The 14299-nt window shown below is 35.0% G+C and overlaps 1 protein-coding gene across 2 annotated transcripts in view; it reads right to left on the bottom strand.

Moving 5' to 3' along the window:
• NUP37 (nucleoporin 37) overlaps positions 1–14299 on the bottom strand; it is a 42821-nt gene that overhangs the window by 24637 nt on the left and 3885 nt on the right. For both annotated transcript variants that reach the window (XM_077772175.1, XM_077772176.1), the window contains exons 3-5: positions 7946–8070; positions 4443–4515; positions 2683–2777 (exon numbers count right to left, since the gene is read on the bottom strand). In XM_077772175.1, the coding sequence (XP_077628301.1) occupies positions 2683–2777; positions 4443–4515; positions 7946–8070 (293 nt within the window). The remainder of the gene's footprint in view (positions 1–2682; positions 2778–4442; positions 4516–7945; positions 8071–14299) is intronic.

The raw sequence follows: 14299 nt of genomic DNA, 5'->3' as shown, positions 1-14299 counted from the left end.
GCGCCCCAATCTTTATTTTCTTCCTTCTGCTATCTTTGCATTTCCTTTGTTCTTTTTCCTTTTTTTAAGATATAAACTTAGGTTACTGATTTCTTATTTTTTTTTAAGGTTTATTTATTTTTGAGAGAGAGAGACAGAGCGTGAGCAGGGGAGGGGCAGAGAGAGAGGGGGACACAGAATCTAAAGCAGACTCCAGGCTCTGAGCTGTCAGGGCAGAGATAGATGTGGGGTTTGAACTTGTGTACCATGAGATCATGACCTGAGCAAAGATCAAGAGTCAGATGCATAACCACCTGAGCCACCCAGGCACCCCTGAGAAGTTTTTCTATTGTAGTCCTCTCAGAATTCCTTCTTTCCTCTGTGACTATAAAGTGTATAATAACTACTAATCTTCTTACTTTAAACTTCTTGATTTATGCTGTTTCTTTTAAAAGTTTTAATCTACATTGCTTAGCTTTTGGCCCAAGAGGTCTGACTTTAATAGCCAATTGGAATTACCCTTTAATTCTGATTGAATTAAGCTGATTAATTCTAAATTTGGGTCCCTAGCTATTCCTAAAATGGTGTTATCAACCCCCAAATCTCAATGGCTTACAAAAATAAGCATACATTTCTCGCTCATGAATCTGTGGGAAGCTCTATTTCATAATGCCACATGGGTCCATATTTGTTCTGTGTGTTTTTTATTCTAGGACCAGTAGCTATTTATGCCACTCTCATAGAAGACAGAGGACAGTAGGTCAAGACAAACCAGGTACATCATCTAAAGTGTCTGCTGGTATCATACCTGCTAACATTGCATTGGCTTAAACAAGTCACACAGCTAAGCCCAATGGAGTGGGAAAATCTCCTCCTCCATGGGAAGAGGGGCGGGAGCGTATTTGTTGAACACTAACATCACTGACCACACTCAATAACATCACTGACCACAATCTAGCAAAATAAGGCAATTAGGTACAACACAGCAAGTTTTTTTTTTAAGTTAAATTTATTTAAAGGGGTTACTTTGAAGTTAAGTCTTTCTCCTTTTTAGAGCAATAATGTTCTTACTTTCAGAAAATGATGGTAATAATAGAAGGCAGTAGACCTTTTAAAATTCTTATTACTTGACAAAATAAGAATTTGGCAACCCTTTTTCAGTCCCCAAAATTTTAGGACAATTTTACTAGTTTACAAAAACCCCAAATTCTACAATAAGAAAAAAAAGTAATCACAGACCACTGAATGTAATCCCAGGTCTTTGGCTATTGTTCACTACTCAGATGCTATTCCTTGGCGTGCAAAGACACTCATTTTCCCGCTTCTCAGGTTTCATTATTCCAAATGCTTGTGATTAGGAAAGTCCATGTGTTAGAGAACTAAAATGTCATTATTTATATCTAGTGATCTATTCTAACTTTTACCTTAAATATAGTCCCATTTAGTCTTCAGCTCTCTATACAAACTTGGTTTTGTTAACACTTGAGGCCCTAAAATCTTAATGGCATGTAAATCTTTCATGTCCTTGACATAAAAATTTTAACAGGCAGTACATAAAGAATAATGGGCTATGACTCTGTAACTTTAAAAGGATGAGCTGTTATGATTAAAATTAACAAGTACCTAGTGGCTTTACTTCCAATGTGAAAGGACACATTTAATGGTTTTATATGTATACAAGTGTTTATGAATACTAATGATTTTGTCCTAGCCTTATCAAACATTAAAACACCATGCAAAATAACAGCTGTGGGGTATTTTTCCTCATAGTACTGTTAAAGCAAATGAAGCGATTGGCACTCCTATTGAATTGAATTCCCTCATTTAACTCCTTACTCCTCAGCTTATTTCCACCTCCTACTCTTCATCTTGTTCTTTACTTGTGATAATCTCCAGCTTTAGGCACTATTAAAAAATGTTATAGCTATCTCATCCATTCCAAACTTGGGGTGAGGTGGAGGAATGTGATATTTAAACACATTATATCTATAGAAAACCTTTACCTTTTATCTTAAAACAATTTTTTTACTGTTTATTCTTGAGAGAGATGGAGAAAGAGCGAGTGCGAGCGAGCGCACAAGGAGGGGAGGGGCTGAGAGGGAGGGAGACACAGAATCTGAAGCAGGCTCCAGGCTCTGGTGTCAGCACGGAGTCTGAGTTGGGGCTTGAACTTATGAACTATGAGACCATAGTTGAACCATGAGCTGAAGTTGGTTGCTTAACTGACGGCGCCACCCAGGTGTCCCACAGAGACTTCCAAATTTGTCAAAATAGGAAATTTCCCATGAGTCTTAGTTTAGCAAATGACATTTGCAATCCATTACTAAACATTAACTTATCAGACAGGATCTGTGAAATAACTTCATACTATAGCAATTGCCTTTTAGTATCCTAGTCATCTTACCCATTATTGGAGAATTTGACCCATTAAACATTTAAATTTCCAGAGTGTACACATCTAAAATAAGAGGCATAGAGGCATCCATGAGTCAGCAAGGGAGAGTTTCCAGTAACTGGGATGAGAACTCAACTTACCACTTACGAAACTCATGTTTGTGTCATGCTTATAGTTTAAACCCAGTATACTTATTTTACATTTTATGGAGTATATATACAAGTTACATTTTCTCTAATTTTTCTAAGGTAATTCTCATTAAAATAAGATGAATATTTAAAAACGTGGCTTTAACATAAGCAACATACCTGCAGGTATGATCATCACTCACACTTGCAAGTTCTTGGCCCTCTTTGGGCTCAAACACCAAACCATTAATGAAATCTGAATGGCCCTCTAAAACCTGACAAGAGGGGAAAAGTTAATAAGTACACAGGAAAATAACCTACAATATTCCTACCTAATATTTTTACTTCACTGCCTTAAAAGCTTTCACTGCATGCTTCCTTTTTCTATAAATATTTCTTAAGCAATTTGCTATTTTTAAAGCATGATTTATACACCCACTTTTCTGGAAGGTTTATCTTGGAAAGAAGCTGATCATTCAACACACAGCTATTAGCTTGATCTTTCTTTTCTAGTATGCATTTCTTACAAAAACACACACACATACTTTTTTTTTTTTTTTACTGTACCTGTCCTCGTATCACCTCCTCTTATTACATAAAGCTTAAGCAAAAATTAAAGCTAAGAACTTGAATTGAAGAACTTTCTAGTGGCACTGATATAGAGTCCCCCTCAACTTTTTAACTCACACCTACTACTTTGCACGCTCACTATCTAATAAACACATATGGATTTCACCTTCTAAGGTCTTTATTCACTTCCTCAATGTGACTGCCATCACTGGAGACAGCATTAGAAGCCCATAATTACAACAACCCAGAAATCCAGTTTTATTTTGTGGCGAGAACATTTAAGATCTACTCTCTTTTTTAAAAAAAAAAAAAAATTTTTTTTTGTTTTTAAATGTTTGCCTTTTTTTTTTTTTTTTTTGAGAGAGAGAGATGTAGCATGAGCAGGGGAGGGCAAAGAGAGTGGGAGACACAGAACCTGAAGTAGGCTCTAGGCTCTGAGCTATCTGCCCAGAGCCTGATGCGGGGCTCAAACTCATGAACCATGAGAAGATCATGACCTGAGCCAAAGTTGGACACTTATCTGACTGAAACGCCCAGGAGCCCCTAAGATCTACTCTCTTAGCAACTTACAAGTACGTTAACACATACTGTTTATTATACTCATTATGCTGTATGTTAGATCCCCAGAACTTATTCATCTTATAACTGGAAGTTTGTACCCTTTGACAAGTATCTCCCCATTTCCCTCACCCCCAGCAACCACAATTATACTTTCTGTTTCTGTGAATTTGGCTTTTTAAAATTCTACATATAACTGAGATCATACAGTATTTTTCTTTGTCTTATTTTACACGGTTATTTATTATACTAATATAAAACATATACATAGGGCTTACTATGCACAAAGTATTGTTCTAAATGTTTTACGTGAATTAGCTCAGTCAATGCTAATAGTCCTATGAGGCAGATGCTATGATTATCCCCATTTTACAGATAAGGAACTGAGCACAAAGAAATTGGGAACTTGAACAGTCACACTGTTATTAAAGTGGTAGAATTGGGCTTCAAACCCTGGTAGCCTGGCTCCTGTATCTGTGCTCTTAGGTACCTTGTAATCTCACCTTGCCCTATGCTGTGCTGATTGCTGGTTCTCCTCAAGTCTGACTCTCAACTCTATGTGTGTTCATATCTATTATACTCCTACTATACCCAAATGTGAATTTCTAATTTTCATTCATTTGCTGTGCCTATGTAATATTTTAATAAATGCTATCATATATATAACCTATAGTCTTTACCATACCTAAAACAGAGTAAAATAGAGTAAGATGACCAGTAAATGTCATTTTAAATTGAGATAAATTCAATTAAGAAAGCAAAAATAAAAAATGTTTTCAAATAAGAATTACGAATTATACTTGTCAACATACCTTGTATTCATTTTTATCTTGAAGATCTGAAGTAAATAATCTTATTTTCATATCAGCAGCTGAAGTACAAAATCTGGAAGTAAAAAAACAAAAGCCAACACAAATCAGTAATTAGAGCTACAAGTAGAAACAAGGACGTATCTCATATATATAACATCAAGTGAACACAGCAGGGTAAAAGAAGGATATTATTATTCCATTTGTATGAAAGTTCTTACGTAGGAAAAAATAAACTATATTGTTTTAGAGATATATACATAGCTGATAAAACTACAGGGAAACAAAGCAAGAAAATAAATGATTGCCATAATAATCATGAGAATAATTATGTTTAAGAGGAAGGGAGGGTAATTTAGGAGGGACAGTGGGAGACCTTGGGTACTGGCAATGTTTTTTATTTCTTTCCCTGGATGATCATTACATGGGTGTTTCTTTTGTCATACTAGTGTTAAACTGCATATGAATTTTTTTTTTCCTTTTGCACTTTTGGGCATGTATGCTATATTTTATAACATACAAATTAAAGAAAAAAAAAAACCAACCAAGCTTATAGTACCTAATTCTTCTTCTTTGAATTTGTCCCATTATTGTTTTGGGTATTCATATTTTCCCACTCAGAGGAAATTCTAGGACAGACTTACTATAACAACATTACTACTGTGAGGGTCTCCTAAAGTAGATTTCCTTATAGTGATGTCATAAGAAAGCATTTAAAAATCTCTCACCAAAATATCACTTCTAAAATAGAAAAAGGCTATTTTAGAAGGTTTTTAAAAGAAACATCCCAAGCAAAACAGTTTTATAAAGAAGGTATTAGTAAGAGAATAAGGTCAAGTTCAATAAAAACATCAGAAAATAGAGGCCTTAGAGGGATCAAAGGTTATTTACTTAAAAAAGAATTAATGAAAGAATCTCATTAAGATTAAAAGAGGAGGCGCTTCGATGGCTCAGTCAGTTGAGCATCTGACTCTTGACTCTAGCTTGGGTCATGACCCCAGGGCTGTGGAATCGAGCCTGGCAGTGGGCTCTATGCCCAGGATGAAGCCTGCTTGAGATTCTTTCTCTTTCTCCTTCTGCCCCTCTCCCTGAATTGTGTGTGTGCTCTCTAAAAAAAAAATTAAGAAATAAATAAAACTAAAAGATAAAACACACACATACAAAACTTTATGGCAAATCTTGTGGTGTTCTACTTTTCTCCAAACTTTGCTGCTTAAGTTTATACATGGTACGTATATTTACATCATCCTTTAATTAAACCATAAAGACTGAGAGAACAGAGGTAAGGTGAAAGAAAAGCAAGTGGGGATGAACAGAGGCAGAGAGAGAGAGAGGCAGAGAAAGAACTGAAAGTAACTAAATGCTGAAGATAAAACATTAGGAATGGGTTCTTTTAACTGTAAGTTAACAATGGTAGGACAGACACAAAGTTATATACCTCAGTCATTTTGATAGACCACTGTTCAGTCATGAAAAAAATGGTATTTACCTTGGATTATAAATATAAAAAAGTAAAGTTAAGATATATCAAAACTTACAAATACAGTTTAATCACAATTGTGCAAAACTATTTATGAAAAAATAGGGTCCTAGGTGTGTAGATGGCATTTAAAAATGTTTTTGTATATTCCAAATTTGATATAGTAAATGTGTATTATTTTTATAATAAAAATAAATAATTTATTTAAAAACAAAATTATGCTGTCTACCTGCTCTAAAAATACTGTCTTTAAAATTAATGGCTGGGTAATTTGGTGAATTTATTATACTATTTGTAGAGTTCTCCCCAAAATTTGAGGCTGCTTATCAAAAAGCAACCAAAAAGATGAAACAATATAGCATATCCATTAAAAGGAGGACAGGAAAACAGGCACCAAGGAGAACCATGGGAAGAAAACAGTTTCTACAGCTTTAAAAATGTGCTAGCAAATGCAAAGAGACTGCCTTTTATTTAGCTTCAGATTCTGTGAATACTTCTTTTTAATATAAAAAGAAATGAACAGCAAACTGGCTGCTGACAATGACCTATGTATATTAACAAATGCTGTTGTGTGGATTATTTAAAATTCAGTTAGCTAAAACCTGTAAAGCTTCTAGAAGAAAACAAACATCTTTGTTGCAGGCAAGCATTCTTTAGTTAGGAAACAGGATGCATATGAAAAGGCGCTCAACCTCTTGAGTCGTCAGGGAAATGTTGTGATACTAACCAAATTAAAGACTGACAACAACTGAATGTTGAAGAGTTGGTAGAGGAAGTTGAACATCTTTAGATTATCGGTGGGCATAAAAAATGGTAGAACCACTATGGAGATCGGTACTTTTTAAAAAATGTTAACTTACGTCTACCCTCTGATTCTACTGATTCTCTTAGGAGTAGGAGCAATTCTACTCCTAAGAGAAATAAAACCATGTATCTACTAAAAGCTATATATAGGGATGCTCATAGCAACTTTAGTCATAATAACTAAAAACTGGACACTGTCCTGGTGTCTATTTACAGAAAAAGTTACAAATAGTGGTATTTACACAGTGTAGTGGAATACATTACAAAGTAATAAAATAAAGAAAACCACTGGTATTTCTAACATGGATAAATTTCAAAAACATTACACTAGACTCAAAAAATACATTCTATACAACTCCATTTATATGAAGTTCTAGAATAGGCAAAACTAATTTCTGAAAATTAGATCAATGGTTGCTTTGGCAGAGGATGGGGTACATGGATTGACTGGGAAGAAGCACAAAGAACCGTTTGAAGTGATGAAAATGCTATGTATTACCAGCATATGGTTATACAAGTGTATGCATGTCAACACTGATCACAGTACCCTCAGAAATTGAGAATTCCATTGTATTTAAATTATCCTTTAATTAAAAAAAATTAGGTTAGCTCAGTAAGAGCTAATCTGGTTGCTAAGCTGTTTACTAAAAGAAGACATATCTTTTAGATTAGATAGCTGCAGAAGCAAGGTTAGCGTTTTGTGATAAGCATTAAATAATCTGACATATTATTGCCTTTGTGAAGAAGGCCTAAGCAGGTAGTGTCAAGATTTTTCTCAAAAAGCAACTGTTCCTTTCAAATATTTTCATAAAAACTGACGCTCAACTATTAGAACTGTAGTTTTAAATACTGTTAAACATGTACATGTGACATTGGCCTGTGTGTGCAGCAGTAAGTTTGATTAATGACTCAACCACATTTACTCATTTCAACAGGGTTGTACTTTCAGTAAGTAGTGAACTCAGTGAAGAATCTGTGAAGACCACAAATGATTTAGGTGAAGCTCAAGTAAAAATTTATACAGTCAGGCCCAAACATATACTCAAGGCACCACTACCATGTTGCATATTTAAATCACATATTCAGATATCAAGAATAATTACAAAATAATGGCCGATGGGGAAAAAGGGAATGGAGGAAAAAGGTCCTTGTGATCAAACACTTCAGATCACTTAAAACAAAGGACATTAATAAATACTGCATTTAATAGTTTTAAACTTACTTGATTACTGGAGGCAATGAATCAAGTCTAGTTTCTGGGCTCCAAGCTATGCCATCGACCCTGACTCCATGCTGAAATGTACGTAGTGTTTTATACTGAATTCCGGCAATGTCTGCTTCTTCCTCCTAAACATACATAGTAAATGATTTAATAAGTTATGAGAACAAACACTATAACACTTTGATTTCATTATGATGAAGAATTCATCAGGAGGCCGTATATATTCTTTTGTAAGTTCAAAAACAGATTAGATACTGAGATTTAAGTGGTTTACTGAACAACAATGACAAAAATCGCTATAACTTTCTAAGCCTCATAGAGTATCTCTCTAGAGCAACTAAAACCAGACAGTAAACATGTTATACTTTATCTTGCTTAGAAGACATTTAAAAAAAACTTTTTCTTAACATTTATTCATTTTTGAGAGACAGAGAGAGACAGAGCACAAGTGGCGAAGGGGAAGAGAAAGAGGGAGACACAGAATCTGAAGCAGGCTCCAGGCTCTGATCTGTCAGCACAGAGCCTTATGTGGAGCTCAAACTCATGAACCATGAGATCATGACCTGAGCTGAAGTCAGATACTTAACCGAATGAGCCATCCAGGTGCCCTAAGACATTTTATTCCTAACAGTAAACATATTTCACAGTAAATGCAATGAGAATGGAATGCTCTAAGAATCAAAATATTCTAGATAAATGAATTACCACACAGATTATCAACTGACAATATTAAAAAATACATACCAAATATAAAGTTTTGATTATGTTGCCTCAGTCATTACAATGAATATCAATAATTTTCACATAGTATTATATATGGCACTATACATGTGTAAGATGTTACAAATTGTTCATCTAATACTATTACAGTCTATGAATAGTGGATATGTTGATACAATCTGGTTAATTTAGCCTTTCAGATATTGGATGCTTAATTAAAGTCAGCTCATTTACCTGCTCGGTACTAGTAACATGATTTCAGTTTATCTTCATAGGAAGATAAGGAAGAAAAAATGAATTTTGAAAAACCAAGTCATCTAGGTCTGGCAATATGGATATTCACCTGAAAAGCTTTCCCATTACAAAAATAATGTAAAAGTCCAAATCCAGGGAGGCAACTGAGCACTGAGGCATGCAGCTATCTTAAGTATTTCTGCCCACATCCAAGAACTAATGGCTTCAGTTTACAGGGCAAAAAGACAAAGCTTAGTGTCTGCAGAAGAAAGGACGATTAGAGACTTCTGCATATATCCAGGACTTTTAAAGGTGAAGTAGGAGTAAAACCAGAAAACCAAAACTACTCTGCAAAATATCTACCGTGAGTGAAGGCTAAGAAAGAGAAATGCCACTTATAAGAAAATCTCAACCATAAACTGGTCTTCACATGAGTTTGGGGCCTGAATTCACACTAACTATGCGCTTCAGAAAATGACATTTTAAAATGGTCATATGTTGGTAGTGGCCCTGAGCGCTTGACAGACAAAGGTACATTCTCTTTGGATGAACTACCTCTATCCAGGTTTCAAAAAGTTCCGCCATAGTTCAATCAAATATGACTTTACACGCGTGCACTCATATATGTGGGGAAAAAAAGTATCACAAACACAAGTATGAGTAAGCAGCAAGAGATTACCAAAAACGATTAGGCATTTAAAAAAGAACCAAACAAAACTTTTAGATGAAAATACCATAAAGGAAAAAACCCCAATGCTTAGAGCAGCTGGAAGACAGACTTGAAAAAATTACTCAGAATGGAGCAAAGTGAAGACAAGAGAAGACGGATTCAATGAAAAATTCCACCACATATCTAATTGAGGTTGTAGAGGAGTGAATAGAGGGAAGAGGCAATATTTGAAGAGATAATGTCAAAGGATTCTCCACTTGATGACAGGCACCAATATGCACATTTAGAAAGAACAATACATCCCAGGTAGCTTAAATAAAAAAAAATCTGCAGGCAGATACAACATAGTGAAGCTTCAGAATATACACACAAATCTCATGATATGTATTTGTGTGTATGTGTATATACATATTGAGGGAGAGAATGGTGGGGAGGCAGAAGGCCGGGTGTGTGTGGGGGGTGAGGGGAGGTGTCAGCAACAGGAGCCAGAAGAAAAGACAGGTTTCCTACACAAGAGATTTCCTATAAAAGGACAACCATAGACTTCTAAGCAGAAACAACAAATGTATGAAGACAGTAGAAGAAGATCTTCAAAATGATGACAGAAAAAACTCTAGAACTAAACACTTCATTTTAAGAATGAAGCTGTATTAAAGATATTTTCAGAAAAACAAAAACCAAGACTTAGCATCAATAAACTCTCGCTAAAAGATCTCTTAAAGCAGAGGGTGGCAACCAAGGACAGGCAAAATTTGACCTATGTCTTGGTTTTGTTGGCCCATGAGCTGAGAATCATTTTTAGATTTTAAAGGAGTTGTAAACAACATAGAGTAACTTGTAACAGACCCTTAGAGTGGCTGGAAAAATCTAATATATTAGAAATTATTTAGTAGTAAAAATTTAGTAGTAAAGTTTTTCTTATAGTAGAGAATGTACTTCCAGGTGAAGAAAAATGACCCTAGAAGAAAAGGCCTGAGATACAAGGAAAAGTGAGTAAAAAAAATCAAATGCAAACAGGTGGATTAATCTAAACAAATGTTAGCCACAGAAAACACTTAAATTCATGTGTTAAATTGTAAAGAAAAATGACAGAAATAAAATATGACAGTAATGTAAGTCTGAAGGGAGTGGTAACAGTTCAAGAGTCAAAGATCCTTATTTTGTTCAAGAAGTTAAAGATATTAATTTTGACTTTGTCTAATTAAGTGTGTATGTTAAAGTGTTTTTGGTAACCATTAAAATAAACAGTATATACAACCAAATTATCAGGGAAGAAAACAATTAAAGGAGGAGGTAACAAAACACAAACAGAAGACATAAAAATATGCATATTGGCAAGGTTTTCAAGAGTAAAAAACAAAAAGTAAGCTAAATCGCCAACAGAAGAATACATTAATCATGCTATATTTGTATATCATATAACAATGAAAATAAATGAACTCTGACAGGAGGAATCTAACAAATACATTGGTAATAGGAACATACTGTAGAAGAACAGAATACAGAATACTTCCATTGAAATAAAGGTTAAAACATGAAAAATATACTAATTTGCAACACCTACATATACGGTAACTCTATAAAGAAAAACAAAGACTCTCCAACACAAAATTTCAGATATGGTTACCTCGTTGGTGTGAGAAGGAAAGGCAGTAAGGGGAGAACACCCAGAGGGCTTTGAAGTAATTGCTAATGATCCATTGCGTAAGCCAGGTTTTGGGCATAAAGGAACTTATTATTATTATTATTTTAAAATATTCGTTTAAGAGAGAGGGGGGAGGTGCAGACAGAGGAGAGAGAATTCCAAGCAGGCTTTGCACTCATAGCCCCGATGCAGGGTTTGATCTTACCATGAGATCGTGACCTGAGCTGAAATCAAACACTGGATGCTCAACTGACTGAGCCACTCAGGTGCCCCTATTTTATTATTCTTTACACCTTTTATAGACAATACATATTTTAAAATAATTTTTATAAGCTTAAGATATTATAATTTAAAAATAAGTAAATTCTTGTCTTCTTATTTAAATCAATACCGAGTCTAGAAACCATAGCAAAAATTTTCATGACAGATTTGCCCAAGGAATCCTCTGTATTAAGTGGCTATAGTTATCTTTTATAAGTTATCCTTTATAACACTTTTATAAGTTTATAAAGTTATATCATCAGGGAAAAAATCTGGAGCAGGTGAAACTTATTATTTAATGGAATACTTATGTCTACATAGATAGAAATATTACCTAAAGGCCTGTTTTAATAATTCCCTTCATTCTGAATCTAAGTACAAAGTTTTAGAATGAGTACTTTAACTGAATCCTATGGGATGTGTAGATTTTTCCAGGATAGCCTTAGGGATCCTAGAAAAGCCATTTCACAGATAGATTACACAGGGCTTTCTCCACATTATTCAGATGGCCCTAGAAAATAACTTTAAATTTCAGATGAACTTAGAGTTAACAGCAAAAAATTTTTCCATAGATGAAAAAAAGGAAATAGAAATGCACTTATCAAGGAAAGAAAAACACTGTCAACTTTTATTACTTCATAATCTGCGCGTATAATAACTGTATAGTTAACAGCCAGATGTGCCAAGGCAGCAACCACTAAGCAATTTTAAAATAAGGTTAAGAGCCTAATCATAGCTGACTTCACAGTTTGGGTTACGTCTATTTTTCCACACTGGACAAATCAATCTTCTAAAAATGAAGTTTTCACCATCAAAACACACATTACTTTGCTACTGTAACAACAGTGTTGACAATTGGGTCCTACAGTTTGTTACCCAAAGTATATACAGTTTTTGGGTGGTGGATGGAGATAAAGAAGTTCTAGGGACTGTATAGCCTGAGCTTTATGTATTACCAGTGAAACCTTTTTTCCTGGCAGCAATGTCTGCCATGGAGCCAACTAAAAGGCAAGGGTGTGTGTGTGGTATAGGCAGAGACGAATGCTATTTTAAGTTTAGTTTCGGGTGTAGGCAGTATTGTATAGACAGGAAATTAAGATACTTTGGAAAACTTGCTACAATACAAATCATTATATAAGGCTCTGGCGTATTTGAGGTTGGGGCAAAGCCAGGTTGGTTGAAAGGGCTATTCTAAGGGTTTGAAATTGGCAGGCCTTCCCACCACACCCTTTTAAGGCCAAATACAGAATTTTAGTCAGATGAGATTTTGGGTAACAATTTAAGTCCACTTCTTTCATCTCACACTTGACTTTATAGAACATCTGAAGAGTCTGCAGACAGTGACAGGAAATTAGCTACTTTTGGGGGGAACTTATTCAACTCAGGGGTAGTTCTAATTAGAAGAGTTCTCTTTAACATTAAACCTAAATCTGTTTCCCTGTAAATTCTACTCAGTGCTCCTGCTTTCTGAAAACATATGGATGAAGCCAACTTCAGTGATGGTGTCTGACCACAGCTGATCTCTCCTTAGGTGAACACACTCAAAAGAGCAGATTCAGCATCAGTCTTAAAGCACTATTAAGCCATAACTCCACTCAGACAGATTTGACAAGTAACACACAATACGTTTACCATTCAAAGTCTAATTTCTCTTTCACATGACAATTTTAAACATTTTAATAACATTCTGAAATCCGTCTTTGAATACATCATCTCCTTTGCACCATAATATACACTGCTGAGAACTGAAGGAAACATTAAACAACCCTGTCAATTTATACAGGAGAATATAGAGCTACACTGTCCAGTATGGTAGCCACCAGCACATGGGGTGATTAAATATCTGAAATACAGCTAGTTCAAACTGTGTATACTATATAAACTGCAAAATCCACATCAGATTTCAGACTTAGTATAAAAAGTATATAAAATATCTCATTAACTTAAAAACACCCCCTTTTTAAAAATGTTTGTTTTTGAGAGAGGGAGAGGCAGAGCATGAGCGGGGGAGGGGGCAGAGAGTGAGAGACAGAATGTAAAGCAGGCTCTAGGGGCTGACAAGGGGCTTGAACTCACAAACCGCGAGATCATGACCTGAGCTGAAGTCAGACGCTTAACCAACTGAGCACCCAGGTGCTCCTCATTAATTTTTTATATTGGTCACACATGAAATATTTTGGCTACCAAATGGGTTAAAAAAAACCCACATTATTAAAATTAACTTCTCCTGGTTTTTACTTTTAATAATGTGGTTACTATAACACTTAAATTTATATATTTGTGGCTCACATTGTATTAATACTGGACAGCATTGAATTTGGCAGTTAATCATTGCACTGATTCATGGTGAACATCCAGGCGACTAAAAACTGTAAGTCACAACTGTCTCTTCTAGCTTTAGGAGACTATCATTTCAAGACTTTATTAATTTTTAGCTTGTTCAACTTGGCCCATTAATCCAATCTATTAAATAATAGTTGAATTCTAAGTACACTGTCTGGCATACAACAGGTGCTTAATAAATACTTGTTAAATGTAGTTTATCATCCAAAGCAATAGGTATCCTTCTCAGCTTCATGTTCTATATAAATTCAATGAGCTTGCTTAAATCAAATGTTTTCATTCAAACCCCAGTAAGGGCCCCAATGCACTACTGGTGACCATTTGAATAGACTTAGAAACTTTCATGTTTCCTCTATCCTTTGCACAGAGAACTTTTTATAGCAGTTTTCTTGCTGCATTGTTTTATGTTTAACCATCTTGAGGTCAGGGTCCTTGCTTTTTTAACATGTATTACCAGTTCCCAGCACCTGACTTGCAGTTA

This window comes from Crocuta crocuta, unplaced genomic scaffold, assembly GCF_008692635.1.
Source record: "Crocuta crocuta isolate KB4526 unplaced genomic scaffold, BGI_CrCroc_1.0 scaffold216, whole genome shotgun sequence".
Classification (NCBI taxonomy): Eukaryota; Metazoa; Chordata; class Mammalia; order Carnivora; family Hyaenidae; genus Crocuta; species Crocuta crocuta.
The sequence above is the reverse complement of the archived record's forward strand: the minus strand, read 5'-3'. Positions and strand labels throughout refer to the sequence as shown.